This window comes from Dama dama, chromosome 27 (genome assembly GCF_033118175.1).
Source record: "Dama dama isolate Ldn47 chromosome 27, ASM3311817v1, whole genome shotgun sequence".
Classification (NCBI taxonomy): Eukaryota; Metazoa; Chordata; class Mammalia; order Artiodactyla; family Cervidae; genus Dama; species Dama dama.
In genome coordinates, this window is record NC_083707.1 from 29,665,699 (window position 1) to 29,688,048 (window position 22,350).

A 22,350-nucleotide genomic window follows, 5' to 3' on the forward strand; every position below is an offset into this window, starting at 1 on the left:
GCAAGAAAAGGATGAAAGTTCATTTTGCATATATATATATCTATATATATATATATATATATATCCAGTTGTTCCAGCGTCATTTGTTGATATTCTTAATGTTTTTAATATTTTAAGTCATTATGGAGGGTATAGATTAATCACAATATTATTCAGTAGATTTTTACTTATAAGCCATAACTTCCGCAGTAGGAAAAATGCAGTAAAACTGTTCCCATGAGAACTTCGGAGGAGAACCTTTATCTACTTAGACCAAGGCTGTCTGGGTACATACTTAGAAACCACTGAGGCGACGACGCGACCCGCTAACACTTGAGGGCAGGCCGTTGCGGACGCCGCGGGAGCGGACGCCATGGCTGCGTTAGGCCTCGCTTCCTTGCTGGGCCGCGTCCCGGCTGCAGCGTGGAGAGCGGCAAGATCACCCCTGCGGTGTAATTCTTTGAGGAAAGTAAGTTCTCAAGGAGGAAAACCTGAACCTAGCAAACAACCTCTTAAGAAGCCAAAGTTACCAGAAGGTCGTTTTGATGCGCCGGAAGATTCCAATTTAGAGAAGGAACTCCTGACAAAATTTCCAGATGATATTAATCCTGTTACAAAAGAGAAAGGTGGACCCAGAGACCCAGAACCTACCCGATATGGAGATTGGGAACGAAAAGCACGCTGTATTGATTTTTAAGCCACATGTTGTTTAACTGCAGTATCTTTTTCTGAGAGTGTACATCTGAATTAACTTATTTTTGATTATTGTCTTTCTGTACATCATTTAAGTCTCCTAATTTCTATAATGTGTTTTAAAATATATGTGATAGCTTTGAAAGAAAATATGCTGCTATAAATTAGGAAAGAGGAAATATTTTTGCATTAGTATATTAATTTTAATTTAAATCTTTTGGGGGTATTTAAGGGATGATTAGAGCTGCAAACTTTCATTTCATCATGTTTCAATTTAAGTTGATCTGTTGTTTATATGATAACCAGTGTAAATAAAACTTTTTAAAAATGAAAAAAAGTAGCCATTGGATTGATTGCATAACATTTTACCTTATACCTTATGTTTCTTTCCTTATCATTCCATCTATCCCTATCCCTCCCTGGGAACTGATTTGAAAATAGGCAGTAATGAAGATAGATTAATATTTCTTATGTAAATACACCCTCAAGTAAACATAGAACTTACTATCAAGTAAGCATAGAACTTAACTATTTTAAGGTCTAATTTAATTATTAATAAAAGTGTATTAAATCCAGAATATAGAATTTAGAAAAGAATCAGGAGTCAACTTTTAAAATACTCTTTATAAAATGATATGTAGTATAATAATTCTTCACCTATATCTGTTCTCTCCTTCTTCTTATCAATAATGGACTTTCAGGAGGAATAAATTGAGAATTTGGAATTAGCAGATACACACTACTGTCTGTGAAGGAGATAAACAACAAGGACTTACTGTGTAGGACAGGGAACTATATTAAATATGTTGTAAGAGCCTATAATGGAAAAGAATCTGAAAAAGAATATGAATATATATGCATATATAAAACTGAATCACTTTGCTGTACACCTAAAACATTATAAATCAGCTACATAAATTTTAAAAAAAGAAAATATGCAAAAAAATACAACCAATAATGGACTCCCTTCCCCACAGAAGTGCAGAGTTATAGCCAAGCAGCTAAAGGCTGCAAATCCCTGTATCACTGCAGGGCATTGTGATAGGGTTTGGCCAACAAAACAAGTGAAAAGCAACATGGGCAACTCCAAGATCACATGTCTATCCCAAAGCTATTCTTTCCTTTCCCCTCTCTGCTGGATGACAGAAAAATGGAAACCACATAACCACATGCAGGGGTGGGTTGCGAGTGATCTTCAGGAGCAAAATCCCCTCCTTGCCTTTATATCTTCCTGCCTCTGAACTATCTGAACCTCTTATTTATCTTAAATAACATTCCATCTCATCTGAGACCCTTGGTTTCTGTTAGAATGTCATGGTCTGTGCTCGAATTGGTGTTGCCCTGACTAAAACTTTAAATATGCAGCAGTGTGTAATGGTCAGATCAAAAGCTGATGACTCTTGTTGTGCAGTAGGGACAATGTAGTAAAACTATTTTCCATGAGAACTTGAGAGCAGAACCATTATACTTAGACCAAGGCTATACTTGGAAATCATCCAGGTGTGGTGCTGTTTACTGCCAATGCCAGTCAGTCTGGTACTAAAAAAAGTGAGCATTCTTGTAGGAATTAACTGCTTTCCATTTCAGATACAGAGAACCAATGAAAGTTCTGCTAAAGAAGTTCTCTGTCAATGTGCTGAGCCTCAGAAATTTGGGGGCAGGGCTGGGCTGGAAAAGCCAACTACTCTGCTCCTCAAACATCAGAAGCTGAGGTTGGTGTCCAGAGCCTTTCTCCAGTGCCTCATGTTTAATGTTCTCTAAGGTGAGCCAGGCAGTGACCAAAGCAGGTTTCCAGTTGTTTCAAATGGTCTCCAGGTGACTAGTGATACAGCCGTGAACAGAAATAAATCAATTAATGAGTGTCTACACAACAAAATGATTAAGAATCTGCCTGCAGTGAAGGAGACCCAGGTTCAGTCCCTGAGTCAAGAAGATCCTCTGGGGAAAGAAATGATAACCCACTCCAGTATTCTTGCCTGGAGAATTTCATGGAGGAGGAGCCTGGCAGGCTATACAGTTCATGGGGTTCGCAAAGACTAGGTGACATGACCAAGCAATTAACACACATACATCAAGAAATGTGTATGTATTAGACGTGTATATATACATATAAGGGTTATTGCTTTTGTTTTGAAAGCTAAAAAAAGTTAGCTAGAAAAGTTAATATTTAATAAGATAGTTGATACCTCAATGAAAAGAAACTGTTATTAACAAAGAAGGGAAAGGCTTTTGCAAATTGATTCATAAGAACTGGCCTAGAGCAAATTTAACTCAGATGACCATTATATCTAATACTGTGGGCGAGAATCCCTTAGAAGAAATGGAGTAGCCCTCATAGTCAACAAAAGAGTCTGAAATGCAGTACTTAGATGCAATCTCAAAACTGACAGAATGATCTCTGTTCATTTCCAAGGCAAACCATTCAGTGTCACAGTAATCCAAGTCTATGCCCTGACCAGTAATGCTGAAGAAGCAGAAGTTGAAGGGTTCTGTGAAGACCTACAAGACCTTCTAAAACTAACACCCAAAAAAGATGTCCTTTTCATTATAGGGGACTGAAATGCAAAAGTAAGAAGTCAAGAGATACCTGGAATAACAGGCAAATTTGACCTTGAAGCACAAAATGAAGCAGGACAAAGTCTAACAGTTTTGCCAAGAAAATGCACTGCTCATGGCAAACACCCTCTTCCACAAACACAAGAGAAGACTCTACACATGAACATCACCAGATGGTCAATACCAAAATCAGATTGATTATATTCTTTGCAGCCAAAGATGGAGAAGTTCTATACAGTGAGCAAAAACAAGACAGGGAGATGACTGCAACTCAGATCATAAATTCCTTATTGCCAAATTCAGATTTAAATTGAAGAAAGTAAGAAAAACCACTAGACCACTCAAGTATGACCTAAAGCAAAGTCATTATGTCTATACAGTGGAAGTGACAAATAGATTCAAGAGATTAGATCTGATAGACAGAGTGCCTGAAGAACTATGAAAGATTTGTGACATTGCACAGGAGGCAGTTATCAAGACCATCCCCAAGAAAAAGAAATGCAAAGGGGCAAAATGGTTGTCTGAGGAGGCCTTACAAGTAGCTGAGAAAAGAAGAGAAGCTAAAGGCAAAGGAAAAAAGAAAAGATATAAGCATCTGAATGCAGAGTTCCAAAGAATAGCAAGAAGACATAAGAAAGCCTTCCTCAGTGATCAGTGCAAAGAAATAGAGGAAAACAATAGAATGGATAAGGCTAGAAATCTCTTCAAGAAAATTAGAGATACCAAGGGAACATTTCATGCCAAGATGGGCACAATAAAGGACAGAAATGGTATGGACCTAAAAGAAGCATAAGATACTAAGAAGTGTCAAGAATACACAGAAGAACTGTACAAAAAAGAGCTTCATGACCTAGATAACCACAATGGTGTGATCACCTAGAGCCAGACTTCTTGGAATGCAAAGTCAAGTAGGCCATAGGAAGCATCACCATAAACAAAGCTAGTGGAGGTGATGAAATTCCAGTTTAACTATTTCAAACCCTAAAAGATGATGCTGTGAAAGTGCTGCACTCAATATGCCAGCAAATTTGGAAAACTTAGCAGTGGCCACAGGACTGGAAACGGTCAGTTTTCATTTCATTTCACTTCAATGATCAGTCATTTCAATCCCAAAGAAGAGCAATGCCAAAGAATGCACAAACTACCACACAATTGCACTCATCTCACATGCTAGCAAAGAAATGCTCAAAATTCTCCAAGCCAGGCTTCAACAGTACATGAACCATAAACCTCCAGATGTTCAAGCTGGTTTTAAAAAAGGCAGAGGAACCAGAGATCAAATTGCCAAAATCCATTGGATCATCGAAAAAGCAACAGAGTTCAAGAGAAACATCTACTTCTGCATTTTGACTACACCAAAGCCTTTGACTGTGTAGACCACAACAAACTGGAAAATTCTTAAAAGAGATGGGAGTACCAGACCACGTTACCTGCCTTCAGAGAAATCTATATGCAGGTCAAGAAACAACAGTTAGAACTGGACATGGAACAACAGACTGGTTCTAAGTTGGAAAAGGAGTATGTCAAGGCTGTATAGTATCACCCTGCTTATTTAACTTATATGCAGAGTACATCATGAGAAATGCTAGGAGGTACAAGCTGGAATCAAGATTGCTGGGAGAAATATCAATAACCTGAGATACACAGATGGCATCACCCTTATGGTAGATAGTGATGAGGAACTAAAGAGCCTCTTGATGAAAGTGAAAGAGGAGAGTGAAAAAGTTGGCTTAAAACTCAACATTCAAAAAACTAAGATCATGGCATCCGGTCCCATCACTTCATGGTAAATAGATGGGGAAATAATGGAAACAGTGAGAGACTATTTTTTGGGGCTCTGAAATCACTGCAGATGGTGACTGCAGCCATGAAATTAAAAGACACTTGCTCCTTGGAAGAAAAGCTATCACCAATCTAGACAGCATATTAAAAATCAGAGATGTTACTTTGCCAACAAAGGTCTGTCTAGTCAAAGCTATGGTTTTTTCAGTAGTCATGCATGAATGTGAGAGTTAGACCATAAAGAAAACTGAGCACTGAAGAACTGATGCTTTTGAACTGCAGTGTTGGAGAAGACTCTGGAGAGTCCCTTGGACTGCAAGGAGATCCAACCAATCCATCCTAAAGGAAATAAGTCCTGAATATTCATTGGAAGAACTGATGCTAAAACTGAAACTCCAATACTTTGGCCACCTGATGAGAAGAACTGACTCATTGGAAAAGACCCTGATGTTGGGAAAGATTGAAGGCAGGAGGTGAAGGGGAGGGCAGAGGATGAGATGGTTGGAGGGCATCACCGTCTTGATGGACATGAGTTTGAGCAAGCTCCAGGAGTTGGTGATGGATAGGGAAGACTTGCATGCTGGAGTCCATGGAGTTGCAAAGAGTCGGACACTACTGAGCAATTGAGTTGAACTGAGAGACTAATTATCATATGCTTTCCTCAGAGCTTTCCTTTTTGGAAAGTATTGAATGAGTATAATGTCATGTCACAACTAAGTAGAGGAAATCAGGAAACGAACAGTTAATGGTGCCATTAAAATGCCATTAAGTACTTTTGGAAGGAGAGCAAGAGAGCTGAGGCGATGGCATCTGCCCACCTAAAGATGGTGATGTTGTTGCATGCATCTAAAGCACAAAGTATGTACTGCCTGAGGCCTGTGCCCATGCCCACACAATGAAAGAGCTAGCCAGTGTTATGTGCTCAGTCTGAGATAAAATACAGCATTGATTTGATGGGGAAAAAGGCTGGTGTGGACTGTTTTAAAAATGTATAACGTCACGACTAAGAATTAAAAAATCATAAGATTGCCACTAAATAGAAAGAATAAAATTTTGCAAAGCCGTAATTTCATGAGACAAGGACATTTTATCATATTTTATGTATAATGTGTTCTAACACTCTTTAAAGCCAGATGGAATGTGGAAGTGTTTTGTGATTTCAATTTTACCAAAGCATTTGTTTTATGAACAAAGGAAATAATTCAGGATTACAAAGATGGTAACCTATTAAGGAGATCCGGGATTTAAAATGTTCACTTTATTAAATATCACATTATATTTATTCCTCTGCAGAAATTCGGGATAGAGTATGAAGGACAATATTTCTAAAACTGATTGGGTATTAAATAACTCAAAACCCAAGAGTTGTGATCAAACAGATCTGTAGGCATATGTAAGTACCTCTGGAGGTGAAAATGCCAACCAAAGCAATGAGATAGGAAATTAATGTCTGGAGATAATCAATGGAAGAACTGGCTGCAAATCTCTGCATCTGCATCATCTTTGTTTATTATGTAGCTGGGCATCACAGGAAAACCAACTCATTTCTCAAAGACAGAGAAAAGATGTTTCCTTCCATTTAGACATTCCCAAATTAAATTGGAATCTATAGGAAGTGATTCTGTGCTCAGATCTTAAGCTGATTTTTATTAAGGTTGCTGGGCAGTAATGAAGATAAATGGTAAGTATATTCCACTCAAGTCAGGAACTACAAATGCACGGTTAGGACAGTTGGGAGTGATTAATTATCTTCTCTCTGCAAGGGTTCATAGGGGACCAGGGTTACCTTTCCCTCTAATGATGTCCCCTCCCCTGACAATAGCAGCCCTGATGCTGGAGTTGGATATCTGACATGCTCTTCAGTATCCAAATGTGACTTAGAAGCATCATAATGAATGCCTCAAGGTGAGCCCATCCTGGACATGGGCTTTACATTTCATAACGTATATTATACCCACTGGTAAAGTTAAAAATCCCAACAAGACCATTTTAGTGATCATGTGTATGATTAGGGAAGCATTAACTTCTCATGAAAAGAATTCTCTTCACTTCTCATGAATAGCATTTTTCTAGATAACTGAGGGGTTAAAAAAGAAAAATCTGTATTGTTTTGACCTAAGTAGCTGAAAAAAATCTTTGCAAAATGCATTATTTCCCTTTACAGCCTTGCTAAGTACAGTATACTTAGGCTAACTTAATATTTCTTTTTTGATTGATGACTTTGCAATGCCCAGGGGTCAGGATGAATTGTTGCTGAGGTAATAAGCTGTAGTGTATTGAACTCTGAATCTGAACTGACCAGATATTCGTTTATTTCATCGTGCATTGCTTCTTTCTTCTTAAAGCAGAGTACAGAACAGGAATTCACAGGTGTTAGGATTCTAGTTAGAGCTTTTCACTGTATGTGGGTGTCACCCACTGTGCTTCATAGGGCGGGGCAGCATATAAAACAAAGTTTACAGTGATCCTGCCATGTAGTCTGAAATGGACATGCCCACGATTGTGTCCCTAAATGTGGGAGACTCCTACCGGCCACTCAGTTTACAGGTACCCTAGTGCTTTCACAGCCTCTGAAATGGCCATGATTCCAATCAGTGAAGAAATAAGCGCCACTGTAATTGGACCGTCGGTATCACTAACAACGTCATGGCCAGGTTGGCAAGCGTGACAGTTGTGCTCTGAATTCTGATCTTCTAATAATGATAATAGCGCTTTAGTGACAAATCATGCCATCAATATAAAATTCCATCCTCTGTAACAGTGGTGTCCCAGTGCACATCTGCAGACCAATTCAAGCTTTCTCATTTTATTTGAGGAACTTTGTAGAAACACAGAGTCGAGGATTTTTCCTGGCGCTTTTCCTTCAGAAAGTCATAAGAGGGGGGTCTATCACTCTGTTTCTGGTTTTGTTTTTGTTTTAGGATCTTTTCATTTTGTTCAGACAAAAGAACCACAAGTCTTAAAAAAAAAAACAAACAAAAAAAAACCTTGAGGAACAAATATAGAAACTACATAGTGGACTCCACGAAAATACTGTCTATAAGAGCTGACGGGTCAATTCTCTCTACACCATTGTAAATCTAAGACTGCAGACACCCGTGGGAAATTTTAGAACGCTCCATGGTAATGGTGATGGGAGATCAGTCAAGGTTATTTCAAATGTTTCCATAACTTTTCTAACCCTAAAGATCTAAAGTCCTTAAGACTATCGTTTTGCTAGTTTCCACAATAGCATGATAGGCTCAAGAGTAGGGAACTTTGGGAAATATCTCAAAAGAACAAGGAAATGACTCCTTTCTTATATGAAGGAATGCGTGTGTGTGTGCTAAATCCCTTCAGTCATGTCCAACTCTTTGTGACCCTATAGACTATCTCTCCAGGCTCCTTTGTCCACAGAATTCTCCAGGCAAGAATACTGGAGTGGGTTGCCAGTGCCCTCCTCCAGGGGATCTTCCTGACCCAGGGATCAAACCCGCGTCTCGTGTCTTCTGCATTGTCAGGCGGGTTCTTTACCACTAGCACCACCTGGGAAGTCCATCTAAGGAATAAGATGTGAGAAAAGAAGTGGGACACTGGACGATAGAAATAATTTATGGAGCATCTACTCTGTGAAGACATTTTACTTGTATTTTTTTTTTTATATTTATTTATGTACTTGTCTGTGTTGTATCTTAGTTGCAGCACGTGGGATTTTTCATTCCAGTGTGTGGGCTTCTCTCTAGTCGTGGCACTCACGCTCCAGAGTCTGCAGGCTCAGTAGTTGGCAGCATGCAGAGTTAGTTGCCCGACAGCATGTGGGATCTTAGTTCCCCAACTAGGGATCAAACTAGTGTCCCCTGCATTAGAAGTTAGATTCTTAACCACTTGACCACCAGAGAAGTCCCCTGTGAAGACATTTTAATAAGAAATTTATGTATATAACTTAATTCTCTTTTTAATTGTTTAAATAATGCAGTGATAATCCCATTTATAAATGAAGACATTGAGATTTAATGGTCTTATGGAATCTGCTAGAGGTAATAATTTTTAACAGCAGCAATAATAATTAGCATAGTTACTACTTATGGAAAGCCTACTACATGTCAGGCCTTGGGGTAAGTCCTTACATATATTATAATTGAAATTCCACCATGTAGGGTAAATATTACTCATTTTTTATGAAAGCAAACTGGCACTCAGAGTTCTAAGTGATTCTCTTAAAGTTCTAAGAGAGTTCCAAGTTTTTAATATCAAAAGTAGAAGGCAACTGTGATTTAATTTAGGTTACTCTGAGTTCAAAGCCTATCTTATTTCCACTATACCGAGTTTAAATGAGGAGATCCACACAATCTGGTTCCTACAAGTATTAGTAAGCCTTACAGATCCAATTACAGTGGATGCTGAATGGGGAGTTTTTCCCATCAATTTAAAAAAACATGGGATTTTCAGAATACCTCAAGGCACAATTTTAGACGTTAAAAGGGATACCAAGATAAAACATAGACTTCGCCTTCTTAGGAATTTATTATCTGTAAAATACCCAGAAAAAATACTGGAGTGGCAGTTGTGATATAGATTAAATGACTTTTAATAATGACATGTAGTTGTGAAACATATTTGGTGTCAGACACTTTTTTTAAGCTTTGTATATATTAGCTAACATTCTATATGGAAGATAGGTGGGTAATGTCATTATCCCCCATTTTATATGAGAGGAAACTGGGAGAGTTCTCTACAATATAGGCTATAAAGATGTTCTGAGGATGAAAAGATTAATTTTCCCCAGAGGCACTAGTGAAACATTTTTGGAAGTAGGAAATGAAGGGAACAGAGCTTTAGAGAGGCTTCAAAATGGATCATGTTTCAGACAACAATAAAAATCGTTTTTGTTTCAGTAGCTTTTAAGCCCTTTAGTAACAGTGTAAATTGACATAATGGAAAAATTCTGATATCTTTATATACAAATAGGCAGTAATAAAGAAGCAACAAGAATAAACAGTTTATATAATAATCACTTAAAATCTTTCATATATATAAAATCCTACATATATAGAGCACAGCCAAAAATTCTATTTTTATTTTTATTTTAAAGAAATTATGAAAAGAACTCTTAATAAGAAGGATTCTTAGTTAACATGACAATAAGTAGAAGGAAAAGAATATAGATTACTTAAAATAATTATAAAGTTAACATCATTTTTCAAATATCTGGGGAAAATTTGAAGGAGCAGAAATTCTGTTGTCAGTAGAATATTACTCAGCCATTAAAAAGAATGAAGCATTGCTATTTGCAGCAATGTGGATGGGCCTAAAGATAATCATACTAAGTGAAGTAAGTCAGAAAGAGATAGACAGCTATCATATGATATCACTTATATGTGGAATCTAAAATATGACACAAATGAACACCCTGATGAAATAGACTCACAGACACAGAGGCCAGACTTGAGTTGCTAAGGGAAAGAGGAGACGGGTGAGGAAAAGGGTGGGAGCTGGGGATTAGTAGATGCCAACTATTATGTATAAGATGGATAAACAACAAGATCCTCCTGTATAGCACAGGGAACTTGTATTCAGTATCCTGTAATAAGCCATAATGGAAAAGAATATGAAAAAGAATAAATACATGTATAACTGAGTCACTTTGCTGTACGACAGAAATTAACACAACATTGTAAATCAAGTATACTTCAATATTTTTTTTTAAAAGGAAATTCCATTGTTAGAACCTGCCCATGGGTGAAGTAAATGGGTAACAACAGCAAAGAGAGGTAGGACTCCTAAACTCACCCCACCCCTAAACAGAGCAGCTTTTCTCCCAGCCCTGAGGAGGGAATGACCTGGAGTGGATCTGGATGTGAATCAGGCTTACCCTGTTTTGCCTAATTTCTCTTCATTGAAGAGCTAAGTACTGTATTTCATCTAATCTAAAGAACTGCCAATTGAAAGCACACCTTTAATTTAAATGCCACTAAGGAAGAAAAGTTAAACTATCATAATCAAACAATGACAAATACTTCCTTATCATCAATTATGGGCTTCCTTGCTGGCTCAGGTAGTAAAGAATCCGCCTACAATGCAGGAGACCTGGGTTTGATCCCTGGCTTGGGAAGATCCCCTGAAGAAGAGAAAGGCTACCCGCTCCAGTATTTTAGCCTGGAGAATTCCATGGACTGTATAGTCCATGGGTCACGAAGAGTCGGACACGACTGAGTGACTTTCACTTCACTTCTCTTCATCATCAATTAATAAGGTCATCGTGATTTTAAAGATGTTAAAATGTGAACAAATGAGCATATTCCAATCAATGAAATATTACATGATCCAGTTCTCAACCAGGTCTTTATCTTAGCTAGTCTGCAAGTTTATTCTGACCTAATGAAAATCTGACTGCATGACCAGACATAAACCAAGAATGGAAAAGTCTAACAGATAATCTACATTAAAAGAATAATATAACCATAAAGGAATAGCAAAGTATTGTATTAATAGAATACATACAGTATGGATTTTGTAATAAAAGCTACTTGGCTTTTCACTCCAGCTCCATGCTAAATATATAAGATGAAAAAAAAATTGTTTAATCTTTTAATCTTCCATTGTCTTATCTATAAAATAAGAGTGATACTGAGCCATCAGGTTTCTTGTGAGGGTTGAATGCAATCATTTCTGTGTAGCACCAACCACAATTTCTGACCCAAGGAACTGTTCAATAAACCAGACCTTAGGAAAATATATGAGGATTGACAGGCTATTAAATTATATCAGGTGAGTTTTCAGTGTTAAAATTAAAGGAAAAAAGGTTCTCTCCAATCCCAAATAAATTAATTGTTTCTTCCTTCCTCACTGATATCAACCGTATATCTCTCTGGTGATAATGTGCCATGGTATAGAACCAATGAAAATAAACATTGAACAAAATAATGAATAAATTTGAAGCTAGTTTCTAGATAAATGGGTTAAAAAATGCATTGATGACACCACGAATGAAAACAAAAGTGGAATGTACAGTATTTGACTTGAATTTAAGATTCATGAATAAGACGTAGTGTCAAATTCAAGGGAAAAGGACAGTTGATGGCCACATATTTTAATATATTGGGGGTTTTTGAGGAATAATCTGTTATAGGATGAGTTTTGTTTGTTTGCTTGTTTTAATTTGCTCTTCGTGTCTCTTATAGTTATAATGATCTTTAGACTTAGATTTTGTTTCTCCCTAAGGATATAATAAATTAAGCTTTCTTATACAGTGGCTGATTACATTTGCCTACATTAAATTCACTCTGTCTTGGTTGTACTCCATTGTAGCTTAGAAATGCTCTGGCGGACTTCATTTTTCTTTTCTTTTTCCTTCAGTTATATGTGCTGTCATATTGACTTGTAGCCAGTATGAAAACTAAGAAAAGCTTAGAAAAATCAGATCAACAAAATTCTGGGATGTCAAAATTTAAACAAGCAAATTTCCCTGATGTTTCTCAAGAAAATGTTTTTATGAAAACAAGGAGGGCCATTGTTTGGAGAATTCAGCCTTTAAAAAGCAAGAACCCTGACAATTTTAAAGAAATGCTTTATTTTCAATTATATCATTGGAGCAAGTTTTAATTATTATATTTTATGTCATTAAAATTAATACCTACCTGGAAACCTGAATACATGTGTCAAGTTCTAGTTTTCTCAGAATAATGTTTACATTTCCATGGTTAGAAATCGTAACAGGAATTTCATTTACATACAACCAGGTCAATACCAACCCTAATAGGTACCTTGGTAACCTGTTTAAAGCAAGCAATTAATTAAAACCAAATTAACCTAACACGAACAAAATAGGTTACTTGTATTGATAGGCGATATGGTCTAAGAAACAATTCCATGTAGCCATATCCATGGCCTTTTAGAAATGTGCTCAATTAAAATTAAAGTAACCACAATCAGGTGAAAAATTACCTAAAGATTCTGTTTTTGTCATAATCATTAGACTTTAAATAATAATCATCCTTTGGAACTTTTGTCATAATCATTGAACAATTGACATGTATACCTACACTAATACAAAATCTTGATTAAACTCTGAATCTTGGATCAAATCAATGCTTTTGAAAGGAATAAAGAATTATTCTAAAACCACAGGGAAAATTATTCCAGTCTAAGTCTCATCGGGCCAGATTACAGTGTATTTGACCTCCATGCCCCCAGGTGAATGAGGAAATAAAGATAATTTATTGGGCCATCTTAAACAGGAGATAACCTGAATGTCTGAGAGAGGAGTCTCAAAGACTTTGAGGAAATCTAGGGTACAGTTCCTTACTTATTAAAAGAATCTCCCCACTGATTGGGAATGATCAAGCAAAGCAGTTGTCACTCCCCTCCACTGGGAAGTAGTCATGAACTTTGGCTTAGAGTACAACTTGGCACAGATGCCAAACTAGTCTTCGCTGATTAGTATAATGCATGTCTCTGACAAAAGTCATAGATCCACAGGAAGGCTGGACACATGGTCTGAAATGATCGATAAATATTTCTTCCTCGGACATGAATAAGGAAATGTGGAGCCCTGGTTGGTCTGGTAGTCTTTCATTCATTCAAACCCGTGGCAGAGAGCAGATCCTCAAGGGGTCAGAGAGAAGCGAGACCATGCCTGAATTCTCCTCCACTTCTGAATATTTTACGTATGTGACACAATAAATCCTCTTTAGTGTTTAAGCCAGTTAGTTGCAACCTAAAGCATCCTAACTGAAATTGGGGGATGGGCTGACCTGATTGTTCATCCAGATGTTCTGGATGTTCATGCAGAATCCAGCTGAAGTCAGTCAGTGTGTTTTCTATTTCCCCAAACAAGAGAGAATTACTGACCCAACACACGCTGTGCCCTGAGTGCAGTTCATCCCCTGATTTATCATCCCACTGGGAGATAGGAACATACTGAGCTACCCATGTATGTCCTCCCAGCTTTTGTCACCTAAGCAGACAGTCTGCTTTGAAGGTGAAAGTGTTGGTCACTCAGTCATGTCCCAGTCTTTGTGATCCCATGGACTGTAGCCCACCAGGCCCCTCTGTCCATGGAATTCTCCAGGCAAGAATACTGGATTGGGTTGCCATTTCCTTCTGTAGGGGATCTCCCTGACCCAGGGATTGAACCCACATCTTCTGCATGTCAGGTAGATTCTCTACATCTGAGCCATTCTGCTTTGGCTCATCCCATAATATAATGACAGTGAAGCAAAGTCCCTTCAAATCTCAGCATATCTAGATAGATATGCTATCTATCTTAAAACAACCACGACTGTCAACTTGAAATGCGGCCTCCCCAGCTCCTCCTTACATTGGTCTCCCCAACCAGTGAAGACCTTTATTCCAAAAGAGGAGCATTCTAGAAAATAAGAGAATAAACAACTTCATTCCTTTTTGCTCCCACTACAGTGAGTAACTAAAACACCTGAGATTTTGTGCTTTTAGCCATTCCCCAAGTTTCATAGAAAGTCTGGGTTTAACCACATTTTCAAAGAGTAAAGGATGAAGCCAGGAGGAGCAAAGAGAAGGAGCCTCTGAAATTCTCCCTCCATTAGGACCTTGGCGGTGGCTGATGCCATCATCAACCTAGGAGTCCCAAACCAGTGGACAGAGGCTTTCTTCCATCCCTCCAATCTTGGACACCAGGGCAGTTGGGAAAGCTGCAAGAATCTTCTAATCATCTCAGAGTCAACAACCAAGAATTTGTGACTTTATCTTCTCAAACAAAAATGCACGTGGGGACTTCTCTGGTGGCCCAGTGGTTAAGACTCTGTGCAGCCAGTGAAGGGGACGTGGGTTTGATCCCTGGTCAGAGAACTAAGATCTCACATGTGATACACCAAAAAATAAAAAAATAAATTTAAGAAATGCGCATGGATACATAAACAGCCTCTCCTTTAAGCATCTAAAACTTTCCTTCATCTTCCATGAATATGAAAATAATAAAGAGAAAGATCTCTTTCTATTGTAATGAATATCCTGGGCATACACACCGAGGAAACCAGAACTGAGAGACACATGTACCCCCAGTGTTCATCACAGCACTGTTTATAATAGCCAGGACATGGAAGCAACTTAGATGCCCATCAGCAGATGAATGGATAAGAAAGCTGTGGTACATATACACAATGGAACATTACTTAGCCATTAAAAAGAATACATTTGAATCAGTTCTAATGAGGTGGATGAAACTGGATTCTATTATACAGAGTGAAGTAAGCCAGAAAGAAAAACACCAATACAGTATATTAACACATATATATGTAATTTAGAAAGATGGTAACGATGACCCTATATATGAAACAGCAAAAGAGACACAGATATAAAGAACAGACTTTTGGACTCTGTGGGAGAAGGCGAGGGTGGGATGATCTGAGAGAACAGCATTGAAACGTGTATTATCAAGAGTGAAACAGATCGCTAGTCCAGGTTGGATGCATGAGACAAGTGCTCGGGGCTGGTGCACTGGGATGACCCAGAGAAATGGGATGGGGAGGAAGGTGGGAGGGGGATTCAGGATGGGGAACACATGTAAATCCATGGCTGATTCATATTAATGTATGGCAAAAACCACTATAATATTGTAAAGTAATTAGCCTCCAACCAATATAAATAAATGAAAAAAAAAAAAAAAAGAAATAGAACGTTAAACTGAAATTTTATGGTGACACCAAAATGACCAGATATGAAATTCTAAACTAAGGTGTCAGATGGAGATGCACTTCAGTAAACATTTTTAAAAATATTGGAAACCTGTAGTATAACTCAAACTCCGTAACAGAGCAGGCATAAAAGGAGAGTGGTTCAAGTGACGTAAGTCCTATTTCTCCCTGGACAGAGTTGGAAGTAGGCGTTGGCTGCTCATCTTCATCTTAGTAAAACAAGTTTCAAACAAATCACTGGGGAATTTTCATATGTGTCCCCTGCAACCCAGGGGCACCGTAGGTTGTGTCTAACCCTTGTCCTTGCACAAGTTTCTTCCCCAGTAGGAGCGAAGGACAAGTTCCTATGGCATTGAGCACAGGGGATATATTTTCCTTGAACAAAAGTACACCGTATACGCAGATGCGATCTGGAGGTAGGTTATACCAGCCCCAGCAAAGAAAGGCCACATAAACCAGGGGTCCTCAACCTCCAGGATCTAACGCCTGATGATCTGAGGTGGAGCAGATGTAATAATAATAGAAGCAAAGTGCACAATAAATTTAATGTGTTTACATCATCCTGAAACAGCCTCACCCAACCCCAGTCTGTGGAAAAACTGTCTTCCATGAAACTGGTCCCTGCTGCCCAAAGGGCTGAGAACCACTGACATAAAGAACGAACAGTCCTTAGGACAGAGAAGCTGAGCCAGATTCCTACCAACTGTGGAAGAGCCAGAGGAGAAAGGAGAAAGTAAGTAAGCATTGCCCAGCAACCCTTTGATTAAACCCATGGCTGACTGGAAACCAAAGTTAGCAGAGTGGAAGAGGAGGACCTTGAAAAGAAAGAAAATGCTGACCAAGTAAGTCTTCCTTCACTCACAGGGACCAGTTATAACAGGTTCTCGTTGGGGGGAAGGGGACATTTTGAGTTTAAGAGTTTTGAATTTTATGAATTCCAATTTCAGGCTTTAGTAATTAAGAGAAACTTGTGGGTCTTTTTTTTTAACCTAAGATTGATTGTAAAAGTCATGGAAGTAACCAAGTTTTCAATTGGAGATTGACGGAGTAAGGCATTTTCTCACTGAACACAAGTTTAAAAGGGATGATGATGGAAGTCCATATAAAAAGTTACCTAATAATTTTAAACATTACTGACTATATTTTTAAACATTCATATGATAAAATCCTTAGGGAGGAGGAAAGATCTCAGTTAGAACATCTCAGCACTACCAAGAGATTAAGAGGCTGAAAAAGGAAAGGCCCTTTGGAGCAAAAGATTGTTCTTTATTTGATGGGTTAAAAAGCTGCCCACTTTGAAACACTGACATTATTCTTACAGCCCACAGTAGAATTTGGGTCTGGGCAAGACACAAAGAACTGTGAAAGCAAAAGAAAAAATAAACAGACTTCAGGGGGGTGGGAAGGAGGTACAAGAGGAAGAGGATATATATATACATAGCTGATTCACTTTGTTGTGCAGCAGAAACTAACACAACATTTTAAATCAACTGTACACCAATAAAAATACATTTTTTTATTAAAGTTAAAAGAATAAATAGATTTCATAGACACTTAGGAAAAGTTTGTTGGATACATGAACAGTCTTCATAAATATAGATCTAATATCTAAGCTTTTGAAACTTGTTATAATCTATACCTTCCAAGACACTTTCTCCTTGGAAGGAACACCATGACAAACCTGGACAGCATATTAAAAGGCAGAGATATCACTTGGCTGACAAAGGTACACATAGTCAAAGCTATGGTTTTTCCAGTAGTCATGTATGGATGTGAGTGTTGGACCATAAAGAAGGCTGAACACTGAAAAATTGAGGCTTTTGAACTGTTGTACTGGAGAAGACTCTTGAGAATCCCTAGGACTGCAAGGAGATCAAACCAGTCAGTCCTAAATGAAATCAGTCCTGAATATTCATTGGAAGGAAGGGCTAATGCTAAAGCTGAAGCTCCAATACTTTGGCCACCTGATGAAAAGAGCCAACTCACTGGAAAAGACCCTGATGCTGGGCAAGCTTGAGGTCAGGAGGAGAAGGGGACGATAGAGGATGAGATGGTTGGATGGCACCATCAACTCAATGGACAAGAGTTTGAGCAAACTCCAGGAGATAACGAAGGACAAGGAAGCCTAGTGTGCTGCAGTCCATGGGGTCACAAAGAGTCAGACATGACTGAGCAACTAAATAAAAATAAATGTTTTTTATATTAGTATAACATATTTAGTAAACAATGAAACCTCACTCATATATAAAACATGTTTCTTGACTACGGTGAAAGTCTACCATTGTTATTAATAAACACTATGACTCTATAATTCATGTGTCATCCAAAGAGATCAAAAAAAAGTATTTATCTCAGGTGTTTCTGTGCAGTAGGCAGAAGAGCTCATTATTATGAAAATATGTAAGTCACAGAGATTTGAAATGATTTTCCCAAGTTCATGCAATAAACTGACTTGTGGCAACTAAAGCTAACTGCCTCTTTCTTGATTTCTCCCTCAGTGCTTCAGAGTATTAGCGTACTTGTTTGGGAAGTTCCCCTGGAGAAGGGAAAGGCCACCCAGTCCAGTATTCTGGCCTGGAGAATTCCATGGACTGTATAGTCCATGGGGTCTCAAAGAGTCCAACACGACTGAGCCACTTTCACTTTACCATTGTTTGTATAATCCTTAAAATGTACAATCTACATTCTTTTTTGTTAATTCAACAAATATCTGGTACGTACTCTGTCCAGGCACTGTGTTAGATGATGTCATACAGATTTAAAGAATATAAACTATCAGAATGGCCATATACATTAAGTATACTAGTGATTGTGACAACATCATTTAATGATTTAATTTTGTTACTAGTACAAATATTGAAATATTTTAATGTTACTTTTCCTAGGAAAGGAACAGGGAGCCATGATCATTTTTGACTAATTCAAGTTCTATTCAGCCAAAATACCCCCTATCTCACTGATTACAAACAACAATAAAAAAAGATTTTAATTTGGATGCTAAGGACTTATTCTGTTTTTATTCAGATATTTAATTCTTCATTCTGTTGTGTGGTTTTCATTTTTAAAGGATATAATTAAACTTTGCCAGCATTTTAGTTGTATTACATTGCTTTAGCTTTTTGTTGTTTGCCATGCATGAATCTGTTTTGTACATCACTGTAATCAGCCAAGATGTCATTCTTTTTGTGTATTTCCCCCTGAACCACAAAATAGTGTTAGCAAAAATCAACCTTAGAATGAATGCATGTAGGCACTGATGGTTTTTGTTCTGTGTTAGTTGAACCATGAACATTTTAATCAACATCCACAGTGTAGCATATAAGTAAAGATGTAAATACATAAATACCTTTAATTACCTCTTTTTGTACAAAGTCATAAAAAAACCAGACTCATAGAGTATGTCAGAAAGGCTCATTATGCTGTCTGTGCCAACCCAGAACTGTTCCCCACCTCGACCTCCCCCTTTTTCAGTGGTTAGAACCCTAAAGCCATTACATTTCTCAGAATTCCTTGCCAGTTGGATTCCAGGTTGCATTTTGCCAATAAGCAGCATTTGTAAGAGATCTGAAACATGCAAAAGAGAAAGCAGTATTCATATAATTATGTCAGTCGTGGGCAGAAACTTGGTCTTCAGCAGATTTGAAGGTTTTGCAGTGACCTCCAGACATTTTCTAGGAAAATTGTAGGGACTGTGGTATTGTAGGAAATTGTGTTAATTACTAATAGTTTTCCACAGCTTTTGAAATCCCCTGACACTCTGTAAGGCTGTTGTAAACCAAGAGTTAACAGAGATCTTCCATGACCTTAGCTTCCCTAGGCGTTCTAACAACTGGAAAGACAAAATTCTCTCCTGTCTTAAATAATTCAAGGAGCTGTTCTTATTCAGGTAGGACCTCCTGAGAAAATACTCAGTTCCGAAAGTGGTCCTAAAAAATGGACTTTGAAAAATGAGAAGTGCCTGGTTCAGTGAGGAGATAAAATAACCTCATTGCCATGATCCAGTATATTCAGAGACTTTTAAATGATCATTAATATATCAGTGTGGTTGGCTGAAATGAAGTGCCTATTGAAGATAAGGATTTGGGATGCAACGAGGCCACTGTAATAAAGCATTGTGTTGTAGGTGATGACGTCAAGAACTATGGAGCAATCTACCTGCTTCTGACTGCAATATTTCATTTTTTAATTTATTTTACTGAAGTATAGTTGATTTACAATGTTGTATTAACTTCTGCTGTACAGAAAAGTGATTCAGTTATATATATATATATATTTTTTTTCATATTCTTTACCATTTTGGTTTATCACAGGATAGTGAATATAGTTCCCTTGCTATACAGAAGCACCTTGATGTTTGTCCATCCTATATATTTACCTCCACTAATCCCAAACTCCTAATCCTTCTCTCCTATACCCCCGACCTTGTCAACCACAAGTTTGTTCTCTATGTCTGTGAGTCTGTTTCTGCTTTGTAGATAAGTTCATTTCTGTCCTATTTTAGAATATAAGGGATATAATATGATATTTGTCTTTCTGACTTCACTTAGTAGGATAATCTCTAGGTCCATCCATGTTGCTGCAAATGACATTATTTCATTATTTTTATGGTTAAATAATATTCTATTTATATGCATACCAAATCTTCTTTATCTATTCATCTGTCAATGGACATTACGATACTTCTTTCTACAAAGAGGCATTAACAAGCTCAGGGTTTTATATTTTTAACTCAAAACATGATCAGAAAACAACAGAGCTTCCTAAAATTTATCTTGCCCTTGTAAACAAATACGTGGCCAGTGTATTTGGAAAAATGGGCTTGTTGTCTGATGATGCCTATTGTAGAATTACAAAGCACATAGAACTCACAGCCTTTCTTAGTAAGGCTTTACTAAGTTAGTATGAAAGTTAGAGTATGTATTAGGGGAAAGTGGGGACTTTGGGGTGGATATGATGGATTTGATCCTCCAAATTCCACTGAACCACCTTGAAAGTGCAAGAAGCGCTTCCTCCCCAAATGAAGAACCTACAGAGCTGCATTTGAGGCAGTTATTTTGCTTGGAGTTAGTGATTCGCCACAGGTTATTTCTCCTCCACTTATGTTGCTTCCAGACCCATCAGTACACTCAGATCACAGGGGAACGGGTACAGAGTCTGACTTGGGAGGGGACAGCTCATCCATCAAAAGAACTGGAAGATTTTGTGCATTTATACTGGTGGAAAGCTGGGGAGAAATGCTACAAATGGATTCTGAGGGTCCTAGTACAGAAAGACAAAAACAAAGTTGGATTAAGTCACATGTATTAACATAATTACACTTTACTAGATAGAATGGGTTGAAGATGTTTCATATTTGGATACACAGCTGTGGTTCATCAGATCACTTGGTCAGTAGACTGAAACCTGGCACCATGGTGACCACAGCTAAATGAAGTTGAGGTGCAAGGATTTGCCAGCTATACCGTAGATGGAGGTTTACAAAGAAAGGCAGCAGTGCTAGGGCTGACTTATCAAGTATGGCTTGCTACTCATACCCTGGCTGTGGTTACCCAGATGAATTCTAAGAACATTCCTTCATCAGAGCACTAACAAACATCCAGTGAGGCCATGGATAGCTACAGGAAGGAACTCCATTGAAATGGCCTTCCTGGGACTTCGTTGGCAGTACAGCAGTTCAGAGTCTAGGCTTTCACTGCAAGGGGCGAGGGTTCAGTCCTTGGTTGGGGAACTAATACCCCCATGCTGTGTGGTGTGGCAAAATAAATAAATAAAAACTCAGACTTGCTGTATAGCACAGGAAACTCTATTCAGTACTCTGTAATTACCTATATGGGAAAATAATCTACATACACACACACATATGTATATATACACACATATATACATATACATACATATGTGTATATATATACATACATGCATATATATAATATATATATATGCATTATAACTTATTCACTTTGCTTGTACATAAAGTCAGTCCTGCTCCCTCAGAATCATGTAAAATGTGGCTAGCAGTGTAGGTACAGAATTGTAGCTAGTTGTGCATTTGTGATTTTTATCACTGTTTGTTTGCTGCATAGCAGAAAGTAACACAACATTGTAAATCAATTTTACACTCCAATAAAAAAATTTTTAAACATTGGAACACAAAAGTTTTTAAAAAAGAAAGGAAATGGGCTTCCTAAGTCCCATGCAGGTAATGGGTTCCGGGAAAGGGACAGAGTCCAAGAGACTGTGATGAGGCTTGAAAGCCAGAGACAAGTGGACACAATTCCCAAGTGGGCAGGAGGCTAAACAGTGATCTAAATGCCTTAAGCCAAAGAATCATGGGTGGACGTACACAAATCATAGTGTCACTGGACTGAAATAGAACTACTTGATTATTATAATTTAAAACATTTTAGATCTCATTTTCAGATTTTTGACATAGAGAGAGTCATGACTTCTCACTTAATTTTAGGCTTAGAGCCCCTGAAATGAAAAGTATGCCAGGTTCTTCTGAAGTACCCTGTGTTTTTGCCAAAATAATAAACTCTAAACTCTCCTAGAGATTTCTCAAAGGGACCTATATTCATCAACCAGAGTTACTGTGCATTATATAAAATGAGGTGATTTCTTCACTTTCTGAATGTGTAATGGACAAAGATACACTCTGCCAATGCCAGGACACCCACATTGGTTCTTCGAT

The 22,350-nt window shown here is 37.9% G+C and overlaps 1 protein-coding gene across 1 annotated transcript; it reads left to right on the top strand.

Moving 5' to 3' along the window:
* Positions 1–352: 352 nt before the first annotated feature.
* On the top strand, positions 353–841 carry LOC133047801 (succinate dehydrogenase assembly factor 4, mitochondrial-like). The gene has a single exon (XM_061131319.1). It carries the CDS (start codon positions 353–355, stop codon positions 674–676), a length of 324 nt encoding a protein of 107 aa, XP_060987302.1. The 3' UTR covers positions 677–841.
* Positions 842–22,350: the final 21,509 nt, after the last annotated feature.